Below are 27,978 nucleotides of genomic sequence, written 5' to 3' on the forward strand. Positions count from 1 at the left end.
CCATATTAGAAAAAGGAAATGAACAGACGTTATTTTGCATAAAGTCTGCACTAAGTTAAAAGCTAAACCAGGAAGGAAGTTACCACCACTATGCTGGATGGGAGTGCTTCAGTGACATGTGCTTACTTTTGAGAAAAACGCAACTATTCAGGTTACTATTAGGAATAATTACTATGTTTATTTTATGTTTACCTGAATTTTTCAAAATCCACGAAGGTGAGTGATGAACTTTAAAACTTGCTTTTTATTTATTCTTAATTGATTCTAGTCTGATTGCAGTTGAGATGTCGGCACGTGCTTTCCTAAAAGCAATTGTTAGGTTGCTGTACTCATATAGACTTTGCAAAGCGTATAGATTATTTTTTTTGTTAGATTTCTAACTGAGTTAATTACATGTCGTAATTTGAAAGGAGTCTTTAATTCATTTACATATACTGCAAATTTTTTTCATAACTATTTCCATGTAATTGTGCTTTTTACTATCCTTGTCATGAAGAGAGCAATTAAAGTATGTATGTTCTTTCATAGCAGGTCCTCATGTCTTTAAAGGAAAATTTCTATACTTATATGCCTGTAAAGCTTTGTACAATTACTATGTGGTATGAGATGCTGTCTGTGAAAGAGGTAGGCAGTGATAACCTGACAAAAAGTAGAGTGGAATGACTGTAACTGAGTGAAGCAAATCTTTTAGCATAAATTCCACATATATCTTGGTGATCCTAAAGGGCAATATCAGATTTAGAATGAATGCAAAATATATGTTCAAGTTATGCATTCAGCACTTTCATAAAAATCCATCAATAAATTAATGTTCAAGTAGTTTTGCTACACCTGGTCCCAAGTAAGCTTTTGAATAGATAAACATTATAATAAAAAGCATTCCTTTGAGAAATGATGTGTGTTCACTATTTGTGAAGCATAATTTTCTTGAAAAAAAATCAAAATGTATCCAGATGAGGTTACTTATATTTATATTTCTGTTTTCATTAGCCATAAAGAATAAACATGTAATTAATTATAAATTAACAAACTTGGTAAGCTGTCATAAGTTTTGAATACCATACAATCGATGAGTTAATTTAAGGCATTGGAATAATGAATGGTTTACCTCCATGCAGACATAATCAAAATATTTGCTAGAACAGACTTTGCAAATAAACAATGATATGTTACCAGAAGAAAACACTGATCTTATGGTCAAACATCAAAGAGTAGTTGCTTTTTCCCATAACTTCCCTAGATTGCTCTTACTAGGGATGCTTTAAGCTGCAATAACATTATCACTGCACTTGTAATGCCCTTATCTTCTCATTTCTATCACAGCGCATCTAAAATAAGATTGTAAAGTATATGAGCAGAATATAGCATAAATTTATATTTGGAAAATTAGAATCATCATCATATTTTGAATGTTGTAAAAACTATGACTATATTACAGACTTTATAACAATGTCTGAATTACATGAGAAAGAAATACGTTGAATTATTTATTTTGAAAATTCGGAAGGATTTGGATCTCTGGTTCATTGCAAACCTTCTATCAGAAACTGGTTTTATTTAATATTTTGTGGCAAACCTAATGTGCAGAATTTAGAATCATAGAATTATGGAGTCATTATGGTTAGAAAAGCTCTTTATCAAGTCCAACCACTAATGTATCACTGCCAAGCCCATCACTAAACGAAACCACGAAACCATGTCCCTCAGCACCTCCTCTATGCATCTTTCAAATGTCTCCAGGGATGGTGACTCCACCAACCTCCCTGGGCGGTCCATCCCAATGCTCAATAACCCTTTAGGTGAAAAATTTCTTCCTAATGTCCAATCTAAATCGTCCCTGACACAACTTGAGCCCGTTTCCTGGTGTCCTATCATTATTACTGGAGAGATCGACCTCCACCTCACAACACTTCCCCTTCAGGTAGTTGTAGAGAGTGACCATATCTCCTCTCAGCCTCCTGTTCTCTGGGCTAAACATCCCCAGCTCCCTCAGATATTCCTTATCAGACTTGTTCTCCAGACCCTTCACCAGCTTTGTTGACCATCTCGGGACATGCTCCAGCACCTCAATGTCCTTCTTTTAGTGAGGGGCACAGAACTGAACACAGTACTTGAGGTGTGGCCTCACCAGTGCTGAGTACAGTCACTTCCCTAGTCCTACTGGCCACACTGTTTCTAATACAAGCCAGAGTACTATTGGTTTTCTTGGCCATATTGGCACACTGCTGGCTCATATTCACACAGCTACCAACCAACATCCCCAGGTCCTTTTCTGCTGGGCAACTTTCCAGTCACATATCCCCAAGCTTGTAGCATTGCATGAGGTTGTTGTGGCCCAGGTGCAGGACCTGGCACTTGGCCTTGTTGAACCTCACGTAATTGACCTTGGACTACTGATCAAGCTTGTCCAGGTCCCTCTGAAAATCCTTCCTGTTCTCAAGCAGGTCTACACATCCGCCCAGCTTGGTGTTGTCTGCAGACTTACTGGGGATACACTTGATGCCCTCATCCAGATCATTGATAAAGACAATTAACAGAACAGGCCCCAACACTGTTGACCAGCCACCAACTGGATTTAACACCATTCACCGCCAATCTCTGGGCCTAGCCTTCTGGCCAGTTTTCTACCACAGAGTGGGTCTGTCCAAGCCATGGGCGGCCAGGAGGATGCTGTGTGAAATGTGTCAAAGACCTTACTAAAGTCCAGGAAGACCACATCCACAGTCTTTCCCTCATCCATTGAGTCATCATGTCATACAAAGATTGGTCAAACAGGACTTGCTTTTCAGAAAGCCATGTTGACTTGGCCTGAACTCTTGTTTGTCCTTATATGCCTCACAATGACGGTCAGTTTGCTGTAGATGTTTCAAATTGCTGCTTATCGCATGAGCCTGGACAACACAGAGGTGTTGGAAGTCTTTGAGATGTGAAACATAGTCTCTGTATCTTCCTAAATGAGTGGCGGAGTTCTAATTCCACGGGCTTTTCTCAGATCAAATTAACATTGTGAATACTTCAGGTTTTTAATAAAACCTCTGAAATGGCAGGTAAGCAAAGTCTACAGATAGTAGGTGAAAGTTGGATGTCTTATCCCAGAGGAAGTTCTGGCATTTATTTTAATTCCAGAGTGGGAATAAAAATGGAAATTTCTCATTAAACAGAAATATAGGGGGCAATCAGTTTGTGAAAAACCAATCCTTTAAACATTTCTCAAAAGAACATTGTTCAGCATTGCCCAAAGTGCAATGTTTCCTTTATACTTGTGAAGCAGCCCACTTGTTTGGTTATGTGCCATTGAACTTTTAAACTACATTGCTTTAGAGCAGGATGTTGCCCTTTCAAAGTCCCTCAATTGAAATCCCGTCCTCTGGGTTCGGCTACTTGGTGGAGTGTATCTCCTTTAATTTATCAGTTGTGTATTCCTCAGCTTGTACTGTAGGCCTTGTATCTCTACAACATTATGTGACAATTATGACTTCTGTAAAGAAGTGATAAAAAAAAGAAAAATTAAATACTGAATTGATTCAAAACAGAATACTGCAGATCAAATGAAAATAAAGTCAAGCCAATTCAAAATGAAATATTCATGATTTTCTTAATGGAAAGCAAGTTTTTTACAAATTCAGAACTTCCCTGTTAATAGTTTTGTTTTAATGGAATTGGATTTTCTATGGGAAAACACCCTGTAAACAGAGGTTTAATAAAGGCATTTCATAATCACAGAGCTTCCTAACATTAAGCACATGGGTTACAAATCTTTGAATACAAAGCAGTTTCCTAGAGATACTGTGCATGGTTTAATCTCAATGATCCTCTTACCTCTTAGGCTGTGTTCAGATTTCACAAAATCCTTTTGACATTCCTAGTGATGTTTATACATTTATGAGGGTGCTTCCCAGTCTTGCAGTAAGAAGCAAGCCTCTTGTGGGTAGGACACTCTCTCTCTGCTGAGTAATCCACTGGGAAAGTCTAGTCTTTTAGCAGCCCAGCCTTCAGTGTTCAATAATATCTATGTGTCCCTAGAAAGTCCTCAGTCCAGTGAGTTGGAAGGAAGTACAGTTTACTGATGCTAGATTGTAATTCGCTTGGCTTCCTCAGTAGTGATCTTCCAAGAGGATGGTAAGCACCCTTCCTAACAGGACAGCATTCAAACTTTTTCCACTTTCAACAGGCCTTTTACATAACTCCAGCATGGCTCACAGGCAGCTCTGGAGCATGTTTCGTGCTATACATAGACTACTGTCCCAGCGCAGGCAGCAGACTCCTGTCCATGAACAGATTTCTTGGTGAAAAGGGCATGACGAATTACCATTAGTTGACCTTGGGAGCTGTAGCAGGGGTTTTAGACTTGTTGCCCATCTAGATGCAGAGAGCAGAATAAGCATTCAGTTTCTGCTTCTGGCTCACCTTCACAGAGCAGCTCTGGACAAAATGTCTCCTTCAGCACCTAAAGAGCCCTCTGCACTCCAGGTTGTGTGGGTTAGATCATAAGTGTTTTGAGGAAAAAGTTTTGTCTTGCCTCAGGGAAAGATCAAGCTCTAAATTTTGTATTAAAATGAGTTATTTTCTTACCTGTGTAGGATGTGTATTTTACATTTCAATTTATTATGTTTTACAAGAGTTTACAACTCTGACCCAGTGTTATGTTAGTAAAGTTAAGATAATTGACTTTGGCATCGGATTTGAGATTTTATTTCTGTATGCTGTCTGAAATCTTTCACCGAAGTGTTTCTGAGGTCAGCCTGGTGCTATGGGAGCACAGGTGGCCTGCTGAAGCTGTCAGATTGCAGTTGAGCACTGCAGCAATTGAAGGCTACGTTTTTCTCTCCATACAGAAGTGTTTATGAACATATTGCTCCAGTTATTCATAATAGGAGTTAGGTGCAAAACTTCCTCTTCACAGAAGTGTAAGGGTGCTAGCAGATTTGGAAGTTCAGCTACAGGACTATAGGTTAGTGTTGCATCAACTCCAGGAAGTGGTTATTTGCAGTCATAAACATATATTTCCTGTTGGGATCCCACAAGTTTTATATTCTTAAATTTGTTTTCATATTGAAAAAATAGTTGAAAGTGAACTAAAGTGAAAATGCACAATTTGCACAATAAAACCCTACCTTAATGTGGAAGACAGCTGAAGTAGCACTCATTAATAATTAATTCTTTATGGTTTTGCTGCTGTCCAGAACTGCATTCAAGTACTCTAGCTACAGTAATTTGATATTATGAATTCCAAAGGCAGTGGTTGTAATTAAGATTCAGTTTGTTGACTGTAAGAGAACATGAAGGTTGGAGGATTCAGCAGCATTTCTGTGTTTTTAAACTGTGTGGTTTCAATGTCATTGGAAAGAAAGTTTGTGTTCTGATTATAACTATTTTACAACATAATTGCACTGGTGCATTGTAACTCCCCCTCCAAACATGACTGCTTTCATCATCTTTTTAAGTACAATCAAATCAGAGCAGCTTTGAAACAGGAACTCGACTAGATATCACCATGAATTCAAATTAGTATTACAAGAGATTTCACACAACTCAGAAATAAGATCCAGTCAGCATTTAGGTTGTGGGAAGACTCTATGCTTGTTTTCTCTCACTTGTTGATGCATTCAGTGTGCTGCCATGACCCTCAAGAAAGTGTGTTTCATCCTAATATGGTTAAAAGATCTGTTATGCTTCCACACGTGTATTTGTCCATGTGTCCTATATGACTATCTTGCTAATAGAGTATTCTTTTTTTTTTTTTTACAGTCAGCACTGTGATCTTGTCATGCACGGATACCTGTTCATCAAATAACACCACTTTTCCACTTTGTACTTTTAACCATTCTTGCAAAAGACCTGTGCAACAAAGGGAAAACCAGACTATTCTATTGAAGGCCATTGTAAATCATTCCAATTTCCAAAATGTTCTATGTATTTGCCAGTCCTCTAGGAAGGAGGAGCAGTCCCATAAACACACAGACTGTGGACCCAAGACAGATGTGAATGATGATCATCAAGGATCAGGTTCAGTAGCTAAAAAAGGTAAGCAGTGGAAGAGAAATACTTCATTTTCAAGTAGTTAATTAAAACATAAAATATGGTTTTATTTGCTAGTTAAAATTCTAATATGCTGCTGGTTCTCTATGTTCTTTGCAAATCTATGAACAATGGGAGTTTTTAGCTTGTCTTAACATGGCCAGAAAATGCAGGTTTTATGCCAGATCCTCAGTGGCATTTCACTGACTGGCTGTTAGTGAAACATGTCAGTAGCAAAATGCTGATTTCCTTTCTTTGAAGATCTTCTGTAAAATCATGGATGGGAGGGTCTCATTATCTTCAGGGGGCTTTGTATTGGTCTGGAAGGAGGGTGCTGTGAGAAAAGAGTGCCTTACCCAGCAGCCAACTGGAATAATTCTGATGCAAATTTGATCTAGGCTTTCTGGCTTTTATGAATGCTCCTATATCCTCATCTTTATTCTTTTAATCTTGCTCCATTTTCTAAAATATTTAATTTCAAGGTGGTGTAGTTTCTGATCAGTTTTAATGCTTAATTTGCTTTTAAATGTCATTGTGGAACTCTAGATTTAGATTGCTAATGTAATATGAATAAAGGTTGTGAGCCAGTATCTGAAAACTAATTCTATGTTAACTATTCATAAACTATTCAGACGGCAGCTATACAAGAAATAACCATTTTTGTGCTTGTAGTCTGTGATATCAGCTTGCATTAGAAACAGTGTGGCCAGCAGGATCATGGAAGCGATTGTCCCTCTGTTCTCAGCATTGGCAAGGCTGTGGCTTGAATACTGTGTTCAGTTCTGGGCTCCTCACTACAAGAAGGACATTGAGGTGCTGGAGCCTGTCCAGAGATGGGCATCAAAGCTGGTGAAGGGTCTACAGAACAAGCCTGATGGACATCATCTGAGGGAGCTGGGACTGTTAAACCTAGAGAAGTCTGAGCAGAGACCTTATTGCTCTCCACAGCTACCTGTAGGGAGGCTGTTGTGAGGTGAAGTTGATCTCTTTTCCCAGCTAACAAGCAACAGAACAAGAGGACATGGGCTCAAGTTGCACCAAGAGAGGTTTAGATCGAAGATTAGGAAGGGCTTCTTCATCTAAAGACTTGTTAAACACTGGCACAGGATGCCCAAGGAATCAGTAGATGGAGATATTTAAAAGACCTGTAGATGTAGACCTGTAGATGTGGTTTAGTGGTGGATGTGGCAGTGTTAGTTTAATGACTTGACTTGATGATCTTAAAGGTCTTTTCCAGTCTAAACAATTCTATGATTCCATATGATTCCATATGATTCTATGATATCCATAACTGTGTAGTATCAGAAATGGCCTTGCAAGTTTCATAGGAGGTAACACTGAGTAAAGACTGGCACAGCAATACAGAGAAGAGTTCAGGAACATCTACATCTTTTCAGAGAAGTAGCAGCAGCAGCATATTCCTTCTGTGCCATATACACTTACAGAGTATCTGGAATCTTTTGGGGAAGAAAATGCCTCTGAATTTTGCTTTTATAACATCGTCAGCAATAGGGACAACAGGACAAGTCCTGAATAAAAGAAACACAGCTCTTTTCCAACTGCTTGATTTTCTCACTACAAAATAGCTGTCTCAGTAAGTGTGGATACTAACCATAAAAAAATGTGTGACAAACTCTAATCTCAGTTATACAACTCTTTCTTGTTAAAGAAACATTGTACAAGTCTCACAGCTTGTGTGGAAATGAAACAAGTTTCTGCAACTGGTAGCAGATAGACTGGATGTACACTTCCAATCTCTATCACCATATGGCTTTTACTCTTTTTCATAGGCTGATTTTTGTTTGTTACCTTTGACAACAGACAACACAACAACAAAAAAAGATAAATGCTTTGAGGCTGGTAATAAAGCAAAAAAAGGACTATAATTTGCAGGGGAAACATGTTTTGTAAAGATAATCAATACTCTTAAGATCTGTTTAGAATAACTTTACAGGGTATCTTTTTGTCCATTTCATCAGTCAATAATGTAAAAATCTACTGTATGGCTTTGCAAACAAGACGGAGAACTCATTTTATTGTGCTTTCTGGGAGTCATCTCCCTGCCTCCCACGTTATATAACAGTTTTGTTTTCCCTTTTATTTCCAAATGCAAAAGGCTCACTTGAAGTGAAAGCAGAAGATGTTATTTATTTTTACAAATATTTCCATTTCGCTGCGGCTTCCAAGAAAGAAGCAGCAGAGCGTGATACTCACTACTTGCTGGAAATCCACATCAACAATTCCATAATCAGAGGAAGAAATGCAGAAGAAGAATACCTAAATCATTCCTGTCTAGTGGCAATGATGGAAGACCAAAATGACTGCATAAATATTTCACTACAACTGAAGACTTATGCAGAATGTAAGTTACAAAGCAGAGCCAGAATGGAAATCAATCGGAAACAGTATCAATCTTGCAGAAAGTCTCCAGTAGGTAGTTCTCTGCTTTCAGCAACCATTTGAAAGTATTTCAGAATTTGACAAGAAGAGAATACAATTTTTATCATCCTTTAGTGAAAGACTGTCTTTAGTAGCAACTGACAGCTTTTATAGATGTATGACAAAACCTGCAATTACTTTTTCCCTCTCCTCTTCCTGATAATGGCATAACTTTGTTGTTTTGGAGGTAAATTTAAAAATTCCTAATCACTGCAGTGGCAGAAGAACCAGAAGACAGATTTGACTTTTCCTAATGTTGTACTGCAGTATCCTACTACAGAGCCTTATTACAGTACACTTAACAGTGAAATCTTCAGCTGAATTAGGCTTAGTTTTCCCAGAGAACAGCCTGTCAGCTTTTAAATTTTCTCTTTGTGCTGCAGGAGTTTTTTTGGCTGATTGCCTGACCACGGTCAGGGCTTCCAGCTTGTCTATATGCAACACTTGCCACCTGGGAATTCCTGAATTATTACATTCATTTAGTTTTGTATAGCAAATGCATTTTATGCTGTACTTTTGCTGGAGAAAAAAACATGTGTTTTGGAGTTGGCTAAGCCTATGTTAAATAAGTCCAAGTAAAATCCTAGAGAAGGGAGGGCAGCTTAGGGGTTTTTAAAAATAAGTAGGTCTGCCTATGAGAGGAGTATATCTTATAACTTGCCCTGCTAACTCATGTCAAAATTGTGAGTTAGCCACCCTTAATGGTGATTTACCTGGGAAGCAGTTACCTCAAATTAACAATAAAAATCAGCAACACATCTTTTTTCTGTTTACTTCATAACAAAGTTTAAAGAGGTGCTCAGGGCTTTTACTGAGCAAGGTGGAAATACAAGTCATTACAAGCCACTACAAGGTGAGGGAGAGCACTCTGTTTGAAAGAGGTCTAAATGACTGCATAAAATATATTTTTAGTTCTAAATCAGGAGTGATGTGCTGTGCTTACCTCAAAGAGACACGAGGTTATCGGCAGTTACCTCAGGACTTCTCGATGGAGAGGACACACAAGGGAAATTGGTGTAGGTCTATAGTATAGTATAATCATACTATTCAAAGTCAAGGAAAGAAAAACAGTGATTTGGCTATGGTCTGTAATTTGATTTTATGTGAGTCATAGTAATATGATTATTTTTTAAAATAGTTACTTGACGTTAACATGCAGCTGCCAAAGAAGTTTGACAGGTCTCTCAAACAACTAGGAAGGGGTCCTGTTGTTCACATTTCCTCACTTTTTTATAGGAAATGTCTATATGCAGGATCTTACCTTCTCCCATGTGTGAAGATGTACCAGGAGGCTGAGAATGGCAGTACAGGCTAGGGTTGGACAGTAGACCAGTTCCTTCTGTGCTCCATCCAAACAAAAAGGGTATAAATATCTATTACCCTTATTGTACCTTAAAGATAAGTGTTGATCTTTGAAGCATTCTCTTCCTGGCTGAGTTACATGCAAGAGTTTATACAAATAGGAAAAGTTTTCATTTAACTCTTTCAGACATGAGGAGATAGATACAAGGGAAAATGAAGCTAAATTCTAGATGGCAAACAAGTTCAAACAACAAGGAAAGCTGAGAAAAAAAAACCCATGATCTCTCTTGGTTTAAATTTTTGTTTGTGGGGATACGCAAGGTCCAAAAATCTACCAAGATCAAATGTCCTACTTTTCTCTACCAGTGATTTCCTGCTTCATTTTATCTCATCTACTTTTGTGGACAGATCCAATGTGCATGACAAAGATCATTTGGCTCACTATGATTCCAGTAGTTTTTGTGGTTACCATTTCAATCGTCATCTACAAAATAGTCCAAGAAAATGAACAAAACTGTAAGTAACAGAAAGGTAATGTGCATTAATTTAAATATATGTGCAATAAAAAAATGTTATTGATTTACAGTAACAAAGATGTTGATTATTAATGTGGTTCAGATACCAGAATTTTAATTGTAATATGGTAAAAACCACTCACAGAAGGACTGAAGTATGCAGATGATTGATACTATCACCTCTCACCTCTGAACTGTGGATGCAAATCCAGGCTTGTTAATGGTGAATGAAATAGAGGGGTCTGACAGATGCTTGGTCACCTGTGATGCTCACAAATTTCTGGTTTCACACCAATTCCAGTAGATAAAACAATTACAGTTTAACCTTGTTGAAGGTCTTAAGTAGAAATGCCAATGACCAATGACTGAAATATCTTTTTCTTCCTGAACATGATTCACTTAGGTCATGGTCAAGAAAAACTACAGGATAGATATGAGGAGGTATCTACTCAGCTGTCTGTCTTAAAAACTGGTTATCTAAACTCAGTGCTGGTGTGATCCCATGCAGGTAAACCAAGCTGTGCCTTTTTAAACCCAAAGCTGAATGAAGCCCAGGTGACACTTTCTTTCTTTGCTGTTATTTCAGCAAAGAAAACACTGCTGTGATTTCTGCATCAGTGATATTGACTATTCCAAGCAATTATAACTTTGCTATGAAAGAACTTGCTGTTAGTTCAGAGCCTGAAACAATTGTTTCTACAGAATGCCTTCACTAGCTAAGACAGGCTCTTCCTGTGCAATACACTTGGGATACAGGCTGAAATCAGATTTGCAGTATTTCTTCCAGCAATATACAGTCATGAAAGTGAGAATATCAGTATAGGAGTACCCTGAGCATGAGACTTTTGGGCAATCAAGTCCTCTGCACAAAAACAATTGAAGAAACTTGACCGCTTGTCAGCCGCTGCTCCTTGTTTTTCATCCCAAGTAAGAAGCAGGTGGTACAGGGAGCACATTGACTTTCATCAGTGTGAAAAGAGTGTTATTTAACCTCTTTGAGAGATAATAGCTCTTAGATACTTTTCACAGCAATTTCCTGAGGCTTTCTGGCTGTGTCAGCCCTGAGCTGGCTGAATGCCCCTGGACAACTAGCATTTAGTTGCTATTACCAGGCAGATGTCTATTTCCCTTGTAGCCCAGAATTGCTGAATGGAGACCTTGGTCACAGGGGTAATAAAGAAATGTAAAGCCATATCCATTACTCTCATTATCCTTACTGTATCCACAGGGAGTTTTGTACCGAAGAGCCACAGGAGTCCAGCTTTAATCATAACTGAACAGAAGGAAGAAGAGTACCCTCACATAATGTTTCTGTGCCCATACATAATTTTTTTTGCATAACATAAATATTTTATGCATATGCTTATATTGAATAAATAAAATAGTTGCTTTAAATGGCAAATCCATGCCTCTCACCCAAATGTTTAAAGAAACTCCCTATCAGATTTTCTTAGATAAAATACCTGGTGTTTCACTTATCACTAGAACCAAATTCTGAGACCTATTTTGTGTGTATAATAATCCCATAAAATGTAAATTAGGTCTTTATAAGTGAGCAATTAAATGCTCTAATTTAAAGGACTTTCATTTGTAATTTGAAAACTACCTATAAATGTAATGAGTATGATTTTCTATACTTTGAGTTGGTAAATCCTATATGTTAGTGCAGAACTATTAGTGATGGTTAATGATTTAATGCCTCTATTCTTAAACATCAGTTTTCTGTTAAATGCAGGTTTTTCAGCATTGTCATGGACACCAGCAGGGAAGAAAAGATGCCCTTTTGAGGCTTCTAATTACTGACCTGCTTCTAGGATACATTTTCTGTTAATAGAGGAATAGTGGTTTTAATAACTATATTGTGGAGAGAGTCCAGCACAGGGCCACCAAGATGATCAGGGGAATGGAACATCTTTCACATGAGGAAAGACTGTGGGAACTGGGGCTGTTTAGTCTGGAGAAGAGGAGACTGAGGGGAGATCTTATTAACATTTACAAATATCTAAAGGGGGGGTGTCAGGAGGTTGAGACATCCCTCTTTTCTATAGTAGCTAGCAACAGGACAAGGGGTAATGGGATGAAGCTGGAACACAAAAAGTTCCACTTAAATATAAGAAAAAACTATTTCACTGTGAGAGTGAGGGAGCCCTGGCACAGGCTGCTCCTTCCTTGGAGGTCTTTAAGACCCGCCTGGACATGTTCCTATGTGACCTGATCCAGGTGACCCTGCTTCTGCAGGGGGGTTGGACTAGATGATCTCTAAAGGTTCCTTCCAACCCCTACCACTCTATGATATTTATAATATATAACATTATAAACCACATCAGTATGTAACTGAAAAAAAATACAAGTACATAAAAATCAGCTTGAAGGGTTGTATCCCTTATGAGTGTATATATGATGTCACTTTTAATTGCAAGTCTACATATCCCTTTTTTCGGTGGTGCTCAAAGAACACAGCAGAATATTACTAGGTGCCTAAAACAGATGCTAACAATTTTTCCAGTCATAATTCAGGTAGTAGTTTTTCACTTAATTTCTGAGCATGACTGAAAGCTGTTAAGAAATGCAGAATTATTTATTTCCTCTTGAGACCTTGCAAGACATTCTGCTAGGCAGACGCTGAGACTCTCTGAAACATTATTTCCATGAGTGCATAAAATAAAACATCCAAATAAACTTGGTGGAGGTTACAACCACTCCGTTACAAAGGAGATAAGCGAGAAATTAATTCTTTTGCTTTTTCCCTTCCACTTGTTTCTTCCAACCACTTCCAGAACTTCCTTTGACATTGTTACTGTGCACGCTTAAGGCTTCAGCGCAGTAGATCTCTACTGGGTGTTCATTAAAAAACCCATGACCTAGATAATGCTAATGTAATGAATTGCTTAAAGCAGAAGTTTTCTAATGCACTCAAAAGAGAAAGACAAAAATTAATTCTGTTATATAGAATTGGAGTGAGCCTGTCATCAGAAGCTGGCTGAGGCCTGAACTGCTGTCATCGTAGAAGAGAGCTTATAACTGTAACAACTACACAATCACCTGCAATAACCTCACCAAGAGCAGAGTAGTGAGAGTGCAGCCAAAGGATGGAGAGACTGAGGAGTTTACAAACTGGGTGCTGAGGAACAGTCAGAGGTATTCAAACCAGCTCTACCTTGCTCTCTCTGAGTGGCAGAGTTTGCTTTGTGACTGTTCTCACAAAGATGAACACCCCACACTTGAAAAGAATCTGTCAGCTTCCTCGGATGTCAGTACTCTTCATCCCTGCTATTCCCCTGTCAGCAGTATGAGTCAGAACCTGTACTGGAACCTGTACTTTTTTGATAACCTTTCAAAATTTGTTCAAGGTACACAGCATAGAAAAGGGGAGAAATAATTTGGAAGGGGAAACCTAAATGCAATTTCCAGAAATTTCCATTCAGGAAAATAGAAAACATCTGGCCCTTGGTTTTCCTCATTGCCTTATTTCAAAACTTTCCTTTCATGGAAGGTATTCAACAGTTTAAGGATAAGGAGTGTACCAGCTTTCATTTAATCAGTGCTGTATGTAATTGTATAGCTGAGGATAACATATCTTCTTTCAAACAGGTTCCAAACGCAGAGTAGCAGCATCAGTTGCTACTATCCCAAGAAGAAAGCATTCCAGACATGCAGGAAGAACCATATCTGCTACTAAAATTCATCCTTTTCCTGGTAAGTCGTACAAAAGTAAAACAAAAACATAACAAATCTTGAGCCATGGGAAAGTCAAGGAATGCTTCGGGCTTGTTTCAGAGTTAACTTGATCTTACACAATTTGATCTGGCTTATTTTATGGAAACATTTCTATATCCTAAAGAAATAATTCTGATGATAAAATTGTAAGAAGAGTTAGATATACCATGTGGGAATGCTTCTCCCAGCCTTCAAAATATGTTGCATTAATGACTTCAGGGTTTTTTACCTCCTTTTGACTTTTGGTCATGTTGTGTGCCACACTGGGGTTTGGTAGCTGAGTGCTTTGTGTGTATGAAGAGTACCTGGACGTGTACACAAGTGTCTGTATGCTCTACGTGTTTGTGACTCCTGATAAAGTCTGCTACCAAATAGTGGGATGGATGGCTGGAGCAGACTCGGAGAATGGCTCTGCTGGCACTTTTAAGGGTATTTCTAGGGGGAAACTCCCACAAAGTATAATTTTCTAGTTTCAGAAATGTGGTCTTCTGAGAGTGTAATATGTAGCACATATGAATTACATGGAATGGCTAAACTCCAAGAAACTATGGTTTGCTAGCAAACCTCTGTGTGAGGGGAAGTTAGCAGCTGTAGCTCTGAGTGTTGCTGATATTGCTCGAAGAGTCATATGCTTTGATAAATTCCATGGATTCTGGTCTCATGAAGCAAGCTCCATCTTTAAAAAGGTTAACATAAATGAATAGAAGAATACCTCTGAACGGCAAACCAACCTCCCTCTAAAACAAAAACAATTATAAAACCAGTACTTTGCTGCTTGTCATGTCAGTTCTGTAGGAGTAAAAGAAGACTCAATAATTTCTCTGTGCATCTCTGTAACTCATGGCATTTCAATTTTACCTAGAAAAGAGTGAATACTGCCTTATCTGTCTGAACTCTCCTACGAAGACAATTTATGCTCCTTGCTTTAAAAGCACTGTCTGCCTCTAAGATATATTTATGAGCTCATTATTTTCGTCCTGAAGGAAAGGAATCATCTTTCTGACATCTTTTGTCCTGAGTAACTTCAGTATAACCATACCTGTTTTATCAGTATGTTCACAATGACATTTTTAATATTGTATATCCAAAGGCATTTTTTATCATGTTTTATGGAAATTCAGATCCAGTTTTATTTGATTTTACTGAAGAGAAAAGGAATTCCCTATTGATCTGTCACTCTTACCACTATGTGCCTCCCACTTCAATCTATCCATTCAACCCAGAAGGATGCTTAGTTGTATGAACTACTATAGTAGGTTTTATTTTAATCTGAAATTCCTTGATTTCACACCCCATAATTCCAGCCAATTCAGTCAATTTCTTGACATACCAATATAATTTAAAGTGAAACCAAAACCATATGAAAAGAGTTTATTCTTTCCACAGTTGCTAAGTCTAAGATTTGTTACTGTGATAATGGATTATAAACAGCTATAGATGATTGCTTCAATAGCCCTTGATAATATTTTTCACTATCATTAGTGCATAGGTTGGAATCTTGAAATAGTTTAAAACTGAGACATCCACTGAAGACAAGACAAGCAGCCTGGAAACACCGTAATGAGACTAAAGAGCTATATATCTAGGAGGATGTGGCAGTATATTGTATAGATGAAAGGATGTGTAGGTACTGCTAAAAGGTTATTTCAAGTTCAGAAAGGATAAGGGAATAAAAAGAAGGAAACTGACACTTTGAGAATTAAAATTATTTCCTAGGTAGGCTTGGGAAATTACTGTCTTAATATCACCCTGATCCTACAGAAAGATAATTTACGGCTTGGGTGCTGTTTTTGTGAACCCTTAGTGGCTTTATGTCCATGAACCATTACCACTAAGTCCAGTGGTCTGTGAGAAGGGGGAAAAATGTATAGTGTGTTCTCTAGGGTAGGATTAATGTTATAGCCTTCCAAATTCATGGTACTAGAAAGGATTAAGCACATGTAGTGAGGATGAGGGAACGTTAAAGCATTGTGGTCATAAATGTTGAGTAAGCATTGTCTGGGCTGCTAAGCCAAAAAAGCATGCATGAGGGTGTGGGCTGTATAGAGCACGCTTTCTAGACTTTGGATCTAGTCCTGCCGTTGCAGTTATGTAAAATGGTCTCTTGAATGGTATGAATTGACAAAACACAGGTGCCCTTAAATGCAGCCACAGGAGAGGGGAAGAAGTAAGTATTCATTCAGTGGCTGATCTGTATTTCCAAACAAAGAGCATTTTCCTATCAAATAGGAATTGACTGTAGTAGCACAAGGAAAATAATTCACAGAAGAAAGGTCAATTCCATGCTTTTTTTTCAGGAAAGAGAATCTTAGAGAGTTTCCCACGTAAGAGACACTTACTGCAAGAATTTGTTTAAGGAGCTTTCTCAAACTGAAGAGGAAGCAGAAGAGGTTTTAGAACAACTTCATAAATTAATAATAGCAATTAGAAGGACTATTCCCCACAGTGACTTAAAAGAACTCAGACAGAAAAAGCTAAACTGTCATGCACAGCCTACTGCTTAAATCAGCCTGCATTCCAGAGAAAGGGAAAGCAGCTGGACTTACCCTGCTCTTACACCTTTCCCTGAGCCCACCTTCCCCAAACCACTTCAGTATCTTTTCCATTGCTGGTAACTGATGAAGTATAGCTATTCTCATATAGCTGTATCCCAAAAAAAAAATCCTGGGGACATAGCACAGAACTTCTTGTTGGGAGGCACGTGCAAAATGTACACTATAGTATTAAAAAGAAGGACAAAAAAGAAAGAAGTTGCAGAGGGAACAGCTTGCATAAATCAGGATGTTTAATATCTAGACTGAATCTAACTAGCAGGGTCTTTTCACACTGGCATTTTCATTAATATAAGTACATGGGTTACGTTTAAGTGTGAATTTATATGACGAGAAGTCTACCACTATAAATTCCCATTTAGACCTCCTATCCCTAGGTGATATGAGAACACCATTCCTTGTTAGTTGGCAAAAAGGCCTGCTCCTGTTTTACTGACGGGGAATCACACTGTTAATGTCATCATGTTATTACTCTACAGCCAGTGTGGGCAGCCTGGGTTCATACACCATGCCTTGTTCTGCTCTGCTCAGACCATACACTCCTCTCTTTTTCAGTGATACTCCATTGACTCCCAGACTCCCACTTTGTTTCATTACACTTTAGGATACAGCCACAGGATTCCTTGGCTGACTTACCTGGCTCATGGTAATGCAAAGTTAACCCTGGCGGACAGCAGTTTTATGACTCGTCCTGAAAGAAAGACATTGCTGGATCATGGTGACAACCAGGACTCAGAGAATAAAACCTTGGGCTTTCTGGTCTGCGGTTGTTTTCTGGACTGTTTAGACTTTGTGACATTCATAGCATTTGATAAAAGTGGGCTTGACAGTTGTAATTTGCACAGAAGAAACAACAAGACAAATTTCCTCTGAGTCGTTTGAATTCCCATGTTGTTTCCTGTGCTATCCTATTAAAATAATAGTTCCCTTCCTACAAGATTAGAGGAAACAGGAGAAATTCTGCCTTCTCTCTGATATGTTGCTACAGCTTCAGGTTAGTTGGCAGGTTGGAAACAGAAGCAAATGCTGGCTCAGTAGAGTCAAGGCTGGCATCCCAGTGAATTCAGGCTCACTGCTTTTATTCTGACATATTTTCTTTATAGCAAAGAGGACGGGCAAGATATATCTTCTACAGCAGCAAAGAGATGCAAAGCCAAGGAAGGAGAAATTTGTTTAATCTCGGCCAAGTGAAGCATCACCTATAGAACTCTGACCCTCCTCAGTTCCTGACATAGCTGAATAGTTGTCTTTTCCTCTGCAACTTAGATGAATAACACTGGGAAAAGCAAAGCTTGTCACGGGATTCAATATTTAACACAGGCATATATTTCTGAGCTGCAGCATTTCTAGTGAAAAATGTGAAGCCTTATTACCTCTCAGAGTCGTATTATTTTTCAGATGAGAGGATAAAATCTATAGGATGCAGGTAATTTTAGGGAGCTTTTCGTAGCCCCTGTATGCTTTCCATAGAGCATTGATGCAGAAGGGGCCACTTTGCCCACACAGGCTCTGCCAGGAATACCAGCCTACATTCCCATTCTCTCCACGTTCATCTGAGGATGAAACAAGATCCATTGCTATTTTTAAAACTACTTCAGTTTTATTTTAATTTTGCTTTTCATATCCAGTTGCTTTAATTACCAAGATCCAAACTGTACTTTTTGATTGCATTTGTGAAGAGAGAAACCCAAACGACACAGGCAGTGGAGAAGGGATTTAACTAGATATAAGTGGCACAGCTCATTCTATTGTTATGAACCCAGCAGAAACCCATTTGTTGGTTTGCAGAAGTTATGGATGGGCAGGGACAGGATGACCCTGGAGTTAAAATATTATTTGTGTTCCACAGAAGTTCTTTGACAAATGCCTTGGATCAACAGCTCTGTTTGTTTGCCTGACAATGCTATGCCTGCATTCCTTTGTCTGTATCCCAGTAAGGTATCATATCAAGAGCTTTGTTGCCAGTATGACAAAGGTATCACCAATCACCATACCTTTCCTGGCTTCTGAGGTGCATGTTGTCACTCTGTGGGCAGCTGGAGGACACTCCATAGCTCCTCTCCCCAAGTGTAGGATGAGTTAGGCAGAGGCCACATCACGGGTTCGTGCATGGCAATCTGGGCTGCCCTTATGGGAAAGTGAATCAGAAAGTTCACACTCTAAATTTCAGTTATTTCCACTTAATTGGCAAACTGTAGGGGGTTGTATTTGGGGTGACTCCAAATTTGCACCTTTTTGTATTTTCTCTAGTGGTAGCATTTCCAAGAGCAATTTAGTTGCTTGCCTCCAAGGTGCTTCCCAGGGAGACTTAGGATCAGCATGCTGTAGTCTCACTGGTACTGAGAGGAACTGAACTACAAAACTTGTTTAGTGCTTTCAGGAGTTTCTGTCATGCATCTCCAGGCACTGAAATCTTACTGGAAAATTGGCTTCTTACATCTGCCTCATGCTCAGGGAGCTCTCAAGTTTTTTCAGGCTTGCAGATTCAATGTTTAGCACTTTTTGCACATATATTTGCTGCTTAACAATAAGGACTAAAATGATTTTAACTTTCAATAGCAAAAAACAGCAAACAACAGATTCCAGTTACTGCACAGACCATAAAGATACTGCCTATAATTCCTGAACAAGAACACTGCCATGTGGGTGCAGCAACTGTAGAAGGTGAGTAAATATCTTACGACTTTGATTATTCTGTTTTGCTTCATATATTTGGAATTAATCATACACAATAGCTGCTCAAAATAAATTACTGCTTCTTCTAAGTCTATGAGATGACACACTGGAAAATGTGTTTTCTGAGAGGAGGTGGCAGGGAAACAAAATCAATTTTGCTTCTGGTATGAAGAGTCATCCATAAAGTAAAGTAAACCCTTTGTGTCCCTGAAGGGTCTGGTGCAAATTCTGACACTATTTGTCTGGTGTTGAATATTGTGTCGTGGACTTCAGCATTATCCTGACATTTGTTTCTGACAAGGACAGAGGAAAGAAGCAATTTGCAAATGATTTCTGAAGAAAATCACATATTTGCTGATCAAATCTCCCAAAGAAAAGAAATTGATATCTCTCTTATTGTTACACCAAGAAGTTAGTTTCAGCTTGGAACTAAAACTAGTCTCCCACTTCTTTCTCCAGCCTTTTAACTTCAGTAATTGTTTCAGGAAGTCCAGATGAAAGCAAACAAGTTTGAAAAGAAACATACAGTAGGAGTTACCTCTTCTGGCAATACTTGTAATGCATAGAAACAGAAGAGATGCTGCTCGAATAAGTAATACAGACTCATATACTGATTGAGTAGACGAGGTTATGGCTACATGCACAGGTTAAACAATGAAGTTGTATGTTGAGAGCAGAACTAATGAGGGAAGTTTGAACAGCATTGCTGACAAAAGGTGAGGTACTGCCCTAACAAATTAATGATTGAGTTAGATTACTGCTTGGCTTCGGGTTACGGGACAGCACATCACAGGAACTAAAAATACTGACCGCTTTGTAAGTGATTCTTGTCCACAGATCTTACGAGGACTTACAAAGATGAAAAGTTGTCATCACTAATATTCCAAAATGAGGATATCAGGAGACAGAAAAAGATAATGTGACTTGGGAGGTTCATGACAGAGATGAGTTCAGCTGTTTGTCATCTGGATGTCAGGACCTTCTGCTGAGTAAGCAAGCCCTTTCCCAGAGGCCTCGTCAGCCTTTCCAAAAGGCAGCTGCTTCCCTTTTCCAGGCTCTCCTCCCAACTATGTCAGTACCAGACAGTTTCTTTTTCTGATAGCTGTCAACTGTCTCTTGGGAAAACTTGTATCTTCCCATATCCCCATCTGCCATGTACCTGCCCACCTTGGCTGATTCCTGTGAGAATATTTACTCTCGGGTTGAAACCAAGACATTTCTGAGGCAGCAGTAGGATGTGTTGCTAAGGGGGTGCTCACTAGTATTCAGTGCCTTCATTTAGAGCATATTATGGCTGATCAGTAGCATGCTTGGTCCTTCCAGGATTATGAATTCACCAAACATCATCTTTTAGAAGCAGGAAAAAAAGTCATGGCCCATTCCTGTGCAAATTTAACTTTTGCGTTACTAGAGGTTGCAGTAACCATTGGGATTGACCTTTTACTATCTAAAGTGTGATGTATTAAAGAGTAGAAAGAATCAACAGAACAATTTTGCTTTAGTTGCTGTATGAGACAATACGTGAGATCCAGGACACTTGGGGATGAAATTATCCCTTTTCTTAATCTCTGGGTTCGTGACTGAAAAAAGACAAGTTTAAGTCTCTGGAGAAAGCCCAAATGCCTTGTTCCAATGCTGTGCTTGCTTCCCAGCTCCCAGGCAGCCCTCCTGCCCATGGGGCTGCTGGCAGCGAGGGCAAAGCTGGGGGTGATATGTGGGATTAACACCAGAGACATGACGTTGGGATGTTACATGACATGGTGTAGAACTATTACTAAAGGATGTGGCTGGAGAGGCAGGTACTTGGATCTAGCTCTTGCCTTCCATGATGTTAGGTTTTGAATAACATTTCTCAAAGGAATATAGTACCAAAATTAAATGCTCTGTGAGAATAATAAAGGCACTTTCTGCTTTAGTTTTGCTTGACTTCCTGGAAAGAAACACTTCCCTCTTCATCTGATAAGATCTGATTTAACTCATTACATCTTGTATTTGTGGGTGGCTCAGTGGCTAGCACACTGCAGTTACAGGAAAGCTTGCTAGTTTGGGGTCCTTTTGGTTACCTACGCTGTGGAAGGAGATTGTGGTCTATGGAAGGAGATTGTGGTCTACCTTTCTCATGAGTGCACAGGTTATCTCGATGAAGTCTCTAGAATGCTCCGACAAAGACTAGTTTGCTCAGCAGGGAGAAGTTGACTGCTGTAGAAGTGCTGCACATGAACAGCTGAGTACTGAGACTGAAAACAATGATTAAGTTCCCAGAACTGACAAAGGCAGTTACAGATTACATCAACTTGGTAAAACCTGGTATTTTTTGTTTGGTTGGTTTTTATTTCCCAAGAAGGAGGGAGGGTGGAGATAAGAGTTGAGACAAGAAGGTTCCTGATAGAGACCTGGGAGTCCTGGTTGACAATAAACTAACCCTGAGCCAGCAATGTGCCCTCATGGCCAAGAAGGCCAATGGCATCCTGGGATGCCTCAAGAAGAGTGTGGACAGCAGGTCGAGGGAGGTTCTTCTCCCCTCTCCTCTGCCCTGATGAGACCTCGTCTGGAGTCCTGTGTCCAGTTCTGGGCTCCCCAGCTCAAGAGGGACAGGGAACTTCTGGAGAGAGTCCATCGCAGGGCCACCAAGATGATCAGGGGACTGGAACATCTTTCATATGAGGAAAGGCTGCGGGAACTGGGGCTGTTTAGTCTAAATAAGAGGGGATCTCATTAATATCCACCTCACCATCCACTCATCCAAGCCACACTGCTTGAACTTTCTGATGAGGATGTTATGGGAGACAGTGTTAAAAGCCTTGCTGAAGTCAAGGTAGATGGGACAGATAAAGAAAAACTATTTCACTGTGAGGGTGAGGCAGCAGTGGCACAGGCTGCCCAGAGGGGTTGTGGAGTCTCCTTCCTTGGAGGTTTTCGAAACCCGCCTGGACATGTTCCTATGCGACCTGATCTAGGTGACCCTGCTTCTGGACTAGATGATGTCTAAAGGTCCCTTCCAACCCCTACCATTCTATGGTTCTATGATCAAAAACATGACCCCAAAGCACATGCATTGCAGACCATTGATAGAAGAGCTTCAAACAAGGAAAGGTTGTAGCCTGAGCTAGAAACCTGAGAGCAGCACTGGGGATTGTGCTATCACCTGCCTTTCCTTGCTTCAAATCTGGCTTCAGTCCAGTTCAATGCCTGCCCTTGATCAAACAGGCAAGATGAAGGCAGGCAAACAGTCCCGAGTTAGGCTTTTTCTTGTTTCCAGCTATCTGAATCTGCTCTCAGAAGAAGCATTAACCACAGCACAGAGCATTTCTGTTGTTTCTGTGCAAAGAGGCTGCACTGCAGGTGTGCTGGGTATGACAGCAGCTGTAAAGAGAAGGGAACGGAAAAGCAAGGATCACTCTTGTCACCCTCAGTATTGCTACTGAGTTGGAGAACCTGCTGACAGCCTCAGCCACAGCCCTTAACCTGACACATTGAAAGCTGGAAGGCTCAACAACATTAGATTTAGCCACAGGAATTTAGTAAGTTAAAAACCTGGACTGGATGGGAAAGTGCAAGCCATATTGTTTGCTGCATCAGGGAAGTGTTTATCTTGCTAACAGATGGAGAGAGATCAATAATCAGTGACACATTGTTGCTTTCTGCTGAATTTTTCATTTTGTGTCAGAAAAAGACATGTTTCTTCTAAATAAACATCTTTTTATTGTCTCTGAGACAATCCTGTTGATCAGAGAATGTGAGTCTACTGACATAGAGCCACACACATGTGTGGTTGGTCATATGTTTGTCAATATAGTGATGCCCTATGCTCATGTATACCCCTATGTCTGTCTTGTGTGTGGATTGGTATGGAGCTGCTCTGTGGGGCTCTGTTACTGCTCCCTGGTTACCTTCACACTGGCAGCTAGTTCAGCTCACAAAAATGCACCGGCTGCTGCACTGGTACCTTTGCCAAGGGGGAATCTTTGCAGCACGAGTCACTTGTGTCACAGTGTATTTTCACAGGAACTGTTATTATTACATTTGAGTGCTGAAGTTAAGAATCCTCCTCTGTTTCTGCCATCTTTTATTAAACCACCATATTAGCAACTGTCCTGGAAGAAACAAATGAGGCAAGTTTCTCAAGTGCTTTAAGACAGTCCTCTCTCTCCATGTGACAGCTGTAGATGTATTTGCTCAGTGCTGTCAAAGGGGGACATTAATTACTGTACATTTCAAGACTGTTGTTTAGTTAGATAGAAATCACGAACTTTTTATTCAGGGCAAATATTTGCATTTGGAGACGATGCTGTTCAGGGACAGTGTGCTAGGACAAGGCTCTGGAGATCCCACTTTTTCTGTGTCTGCCAATGACACCTCATTACTAATTTGCTGTGTGACAAGACTGTTTATCCTCAGCTAAAACAGACTGTGTAGTGCGTTTAACTTACAAAGCACTACTTGCTTTAACTGATATAGAGATGGGCAACAAAGCTGGTGAAGGGTCTGGAGAATAAGTCTTGTGAGAAGCAGCTGAGCGAGCTGGGCATATTTAGCCCAGAGAAGAGGAGGCTGAGGGGTGATATGATCACTCTCTACAACTACCTGAAGGGTAGTTTTAGTGCGGTGGGGGTCAATCTCTATAGTAATGAATGACAGGGCACAAGAAAATGGGCTCAAGTTGCACCAGGGGAGGTTTAGATTGGATGTTAGGAAGAACTTTTTCACCGAGAGGGTTATTAAGCACTGGAATTGGCTGCCCAGGGAGGTGGTGGAGTCACCATCCCTGGAGATACTTAAAAGGTGCACAGATGAGGTGCTGAGGGATATGGTTTGGTTTACTTTAGTGATGGGCCTGGCAGTGTAAGGTTAGTGGTTGGACTTGATGATCGTAAAGGTCTTTTCCAACTATAATGATTATATGAGTCTATGATTCCCTGGTACTTTTAACTTTATGAGCACTACTTGCGTTAACTCCTAGTTTTAGCAGCTCTGAAATGCTCTGGGATGTATTTCTGGATTGCTTTGTTTTGTTTTGTCTTTTAAGTGCCAGCAGTGAACGCTCACTTCTGAGGCAGATGAAAAGACAAAAACAAGAAGCTGGACTGATGGCACAAAATTTAAGTGAGGCTACTAGCTCCCTTCACTTGAAAAAACTCATTCTGTCAAACTATCAGAGGACTAACATTTCTAACTGCACCTGATTCACTGGCTTTTCCCTAAAACAGTGAGGGCAAAGAATAACTGGAATAAGAAATAAAAGTCGGCAAATGAGAGTCAAATCACCATGCCCACTAAAACACTCCTATATCTGAAAGTGTTGGAGCACTCAGCAAGATGATTTTGCTGATGGTCGGCACCGAAATCATTGTTTTGTGCAGGTTTTGGCTAGTGTTGTCCTTGGAGGCCTAAGCAAGGCAGTCCCGAGGCCACCTCTGCTGGCACCCATCCGTGCACAGTGGCAGGGCCGGGTGGCATCGGGCAGCGGCTGTGAGGGACGCGCTGGCCGAAGGTGCGCTGAGCCCCACAGAGATCGGGGCAAACATGAGGAGTGGCCACCAGCCCTGTCCGGCAGAACTCCCATCCTCTGCATCCTCTGTGAAGCGCCACTGTACCCTCTGAATACAATGGATTCTGTGTTATGGTAACGGACTCTGCGAATGACATGGGACAGAAGAGAGCTCTCTTATGTGGGGAAATCAGAGACAGATACAAACCTGGCAGTTCCTGAATGAAATGCTGCTGTTTTATGAGGAAAGAAAGAAGGAAAACTCAGTGTCCTAAAGCTAATCATTGGGGGGGGGGGGGGGGTTTGGGTTATTTTGGTAAAAAGTGTCCAGAGTAATACTCTGGGCTCTTAGATCGAATTCACACAAACTAGTCACTATTACCCCAAACACTTTGACCCCAAACACTTTATTTACTGCATCAATCTCTTTGACAGTCAATGCCCCAAGGACAAGATGACATGATCTTAACGTCCTGCCTCCCACTAATAAAACTTGTGGACATGTCAAAGGCTGCATGAAACACACTATTTCTTCTGAGTGATAGCACAGCTGTTTAGTTAGATAAGACAAGTTACTCTCCCAGAGAGTACAGAATTTAAGGCACAACCTTATCTTCAGGCAAAATGGATTATAAAACTGGAACATAGGGTAGATGACAGGTAAGTGACAGGGATGATCACAGGGGAAGCGAGTGTTCAGCTAAAGAGGCAAAAACCTCTTTCACAGAAATTGCAAAATAAAAGAAGCTGATGGGTCCCTTTCCTCTCTTAACAATCTAAGAGCATGTGGGCAAGAAACCTCCCATGGGGGGGTGGCTGGCACAAGATACCAGTAACTAACCAAGTGTATGAGGAGCTGATTTCTACCCAGATACAGAGTACTGCCACTTCTGTTGTTTTTGAAGGATGCCCTCCCCTACCAATCTAGAAATTGAATTGTGCAGATGCTAGTCTAACACCAGGAAAATTCAATGGAGGTCCACCCAGGGTGCTAACTGGGCCTTGGCTCAGGCCCCTGCTGCCTTCTCGAGGAGATCTTTAAATGCCATCATTGCAGAACTTAGTAGCACAATCAGAAAGGTCACCTAAAAATAGTGTTTGCCTGCTTTTCCTTATGTGATCATGGCTCTACAAAAATGTTTTCATATTTAAAAGAATCCCTCTCTTGTCTGTCTTCAAGCAAGACACCCACACAAACAACAGAAGATAGGAATTATGCAGGGAAAACAGTAACACTCCTAGTTGAAAATATTCTAGCAAAGGCACACACCAAGTGTACTCTGGATAGAAAGATTACAGTTAAGCTGATTTTATAAATCATGTATTTGTCAGGAACAGTAGGTGTGATTTTCAGTTATCCTTTTGACAATTTCTCTGAAAAGCATCATTTTGGTGCTCAGAAATGAAGGCAGAAGTTGCTACTGGTGCCGATGTAGTGGGTTTGCCAGTTGGCTATTTTTGTGGGACCTCAGGCTTTATGCTCCCCTGAATTCCTGTAGATAGCTATGTAAAAAAAAATCTGTGCCCACATGCAGCTTCAAATTGTTATGGAAGCAGAAAGGAAATGTCTTTCAGGATAGTTTAAAAACAAATACATAATTGAATGACTGCATACAGTCCTGAAAACAGATTCGAGTCTTAATCCTACATTAAAATGAAAAACTCAGTAGGAAGGAGCTCACAGGATCAGATTGCTGAGCACATTCCAAGGTACCTGGCACAAGTACTGGGCTCTGCATAAAATGCCTGCCAGGATGTGTTTCTCTCTGAAGCAGACATTTGGAGGTTTCTGAAGGGAAGCATTCCTGCTTGCTTGCAGAACTGGACGCTAATGGCCACAGAGAGGGCTGCTTAAGCCCCCTGTTCCATCAGCCAGGATCGATTTTTGATGCATTGCATCCTGCCTGCACTTGTCATTTTCTTCCTCACTTCAGCAGCTGCTGCCTCCAGTATGATTTCACAGCCAAGGAACACTTCTTATCACAGTTCTTACGGTGTAAAGGAAAAGGGAGGCAGATGTTGTTACTGGGCCTGCAGCTACACAAACTACCAGAATGGGTGACAAACTACATTTGCTTTTTTAGTCACTGTGAGAGTAAGAAGTTCAGAAATGCTGTGCTTCCCCCCAGCCCCGGTACTGTACAGCTCCCTAACACTAAGATGAGCTTGACTGCGATCTGGGCATTCTCATATTTCAAGGTTCCTCAACACATGCTGCTCTGGGAGCTGCAATCCAAATTTCAAGCCTCTCAAGATCACTGAGCAGAATTTTTCACTCAGGAATGTGAAAAATGCTGCTGTTACTTCGTTATTTCCAAATTTGTCCTACTGCATACGAGTACAGTGCAGGGAACACAGCTGGGCACAGGTCTGCAAATTCTTCTGTCCAGCTCCTGGCTTGGGTTGGTCTATTTTTATTGTTTCCCATCAGGATAATCTAGCTTATTTTGGCTCAGCTGCAGGAAGGCCTCATCCATACCCCAGATTTACTTCTGACTGCTCTGCTGCAGGTGGAGCAGTTCATGAAGAAATGCCCAGCAGCTGACACGTTGCAAAACATCCTGGAGCGGGGGCTGCTATCACAAACCCCTCCATTACTGTGTAATTCATTACTGTGGGGGTCAAAAGAATGACAATTACAACAAACTAGGAAAGATGTAATTAACGTCCTCTTTTTTTCTGCCACTGTTTTCTTCAGTTTCAGATGCTGCCGTATGAAATATCACTACCTTTGGATGAAGGAAGACTCCTGATATCCCACAGAAGAAAGCATCTCCATTCCCAGTTTGGGGAGCTGTGTTATCTGCCTTCTCAACAGAATGCCAACGATACATTTTAGACGGGAGGCTCCATTCTATCCTTCAACAGAACTATTTGGTATTAAGACAATATGGATGACTGACAAACATATTTTGCTGTAGAAACAGCTTCAGTTGGAGAGCACAGACTTCACATCTGTTTTCAGTTCGTTCAGGACTTGGACTTGATCATACGACTGTGAGATGATCCTTGCAATAATCCTATTTTCCAGGAGAGACATTTATTTTATAAAAGTCTGTTTAAAGATAGAAATGATCCTCTACTTTCACGAAACAAGCACAGTTTCCAGCCTATGCAATTCTCTAGGTGAATAAGATGCTTAAAAGGTAGAATTTCTGGCTGTTGAGGAAGGTGGCTGAAGGATCACAGCAGAGAATTCTGCAGTACCTTTTAATTTCTGCAGTAAACCTGGAAGATCTTCATAAATTCTGCAACATCATGGTGGATAAGG

At 40.2% G+C, this 27,978-nt stretch overlaps 1 protein-coding gene across 2 annotated transcripts; it reads left to right on the top strand.

The window, feature by feature from the left end:
* The first annotated feature begins 111 nt into the window (after positions 1-111).
* On the top strand, positions 112-27,975 carry TMEM156 (transmembrane protein 156). 2 transcript variants are annotated; one of them, XM_061993624.1, is made up of 7 exons: positions 112-216; positions 5,749-6,024; positions 8,135-8,380; positions 10,168-10,275; positions 13,866-13,970; positions 19,103-19,207; positions 27,406-27,975. In XM_061993624.1, exons 1-7 carry the CDS (start codon positions 117-119, stop codon positions 27,423-27,425), a joined length of 960 nt encoding a protein of 319 aa, XP_061849608.1. In that variant the 5' UTR covers positions 112-116; the 3' UTR covers positions 27,426-27,975. The 2 variants fall into 2 exon arrangements, with proteins under 2 accessions (XP_061849608.1, XP_061849609.1); XM_061993625.1 differs by lacking the exon at positions 19,103-19,207.
* The last annotated feature ends 3 nt before the right edge of the window (positions 27,976-27,978 follow it).

The sequence above is a fragment of the Colius striatus genome, chromosome 3 (genome assembly GCF_028858725.1).
Source record: "Colius striatus isolate bColStr4 chromosome 3, bColStr4.1.hap1, whole genome shotgun sequence".
Taxonomy (NCBI): domain Eukaryota; kingdom Metazoa; phylum Chordata; class Aves; order Coliiformes; family Coliidae; genus Colius; species Colius striatus.

What these genes read in the sequence shown, in the direction of transcription:
- TMEM156 (XM_061993624.1), top strand. Translation starts at nt 117, where the DNA reads ATGTGCTTACTTTTGAGAAAAACGCAACTATTCAGGTTACTATTAGGA. An exon ending in ATTTTTCAAAATCCACGAAG is followed by an intron (nt 217 to 5,748) that starts GTGAGTGATGAA and finishes TTTTTTTTACAG; the next exon opens with TCAGCACTGTGATCTTGTCA. An exon ending in TAAAATTCATCCTTTTCCTG is followed by an intron (nt 13,971 to 19,102) that starts GTAAGTCGTACA and finishes AACTTTCAATAG; the next exon opens with CAAAAAACAGCAAACAACAG.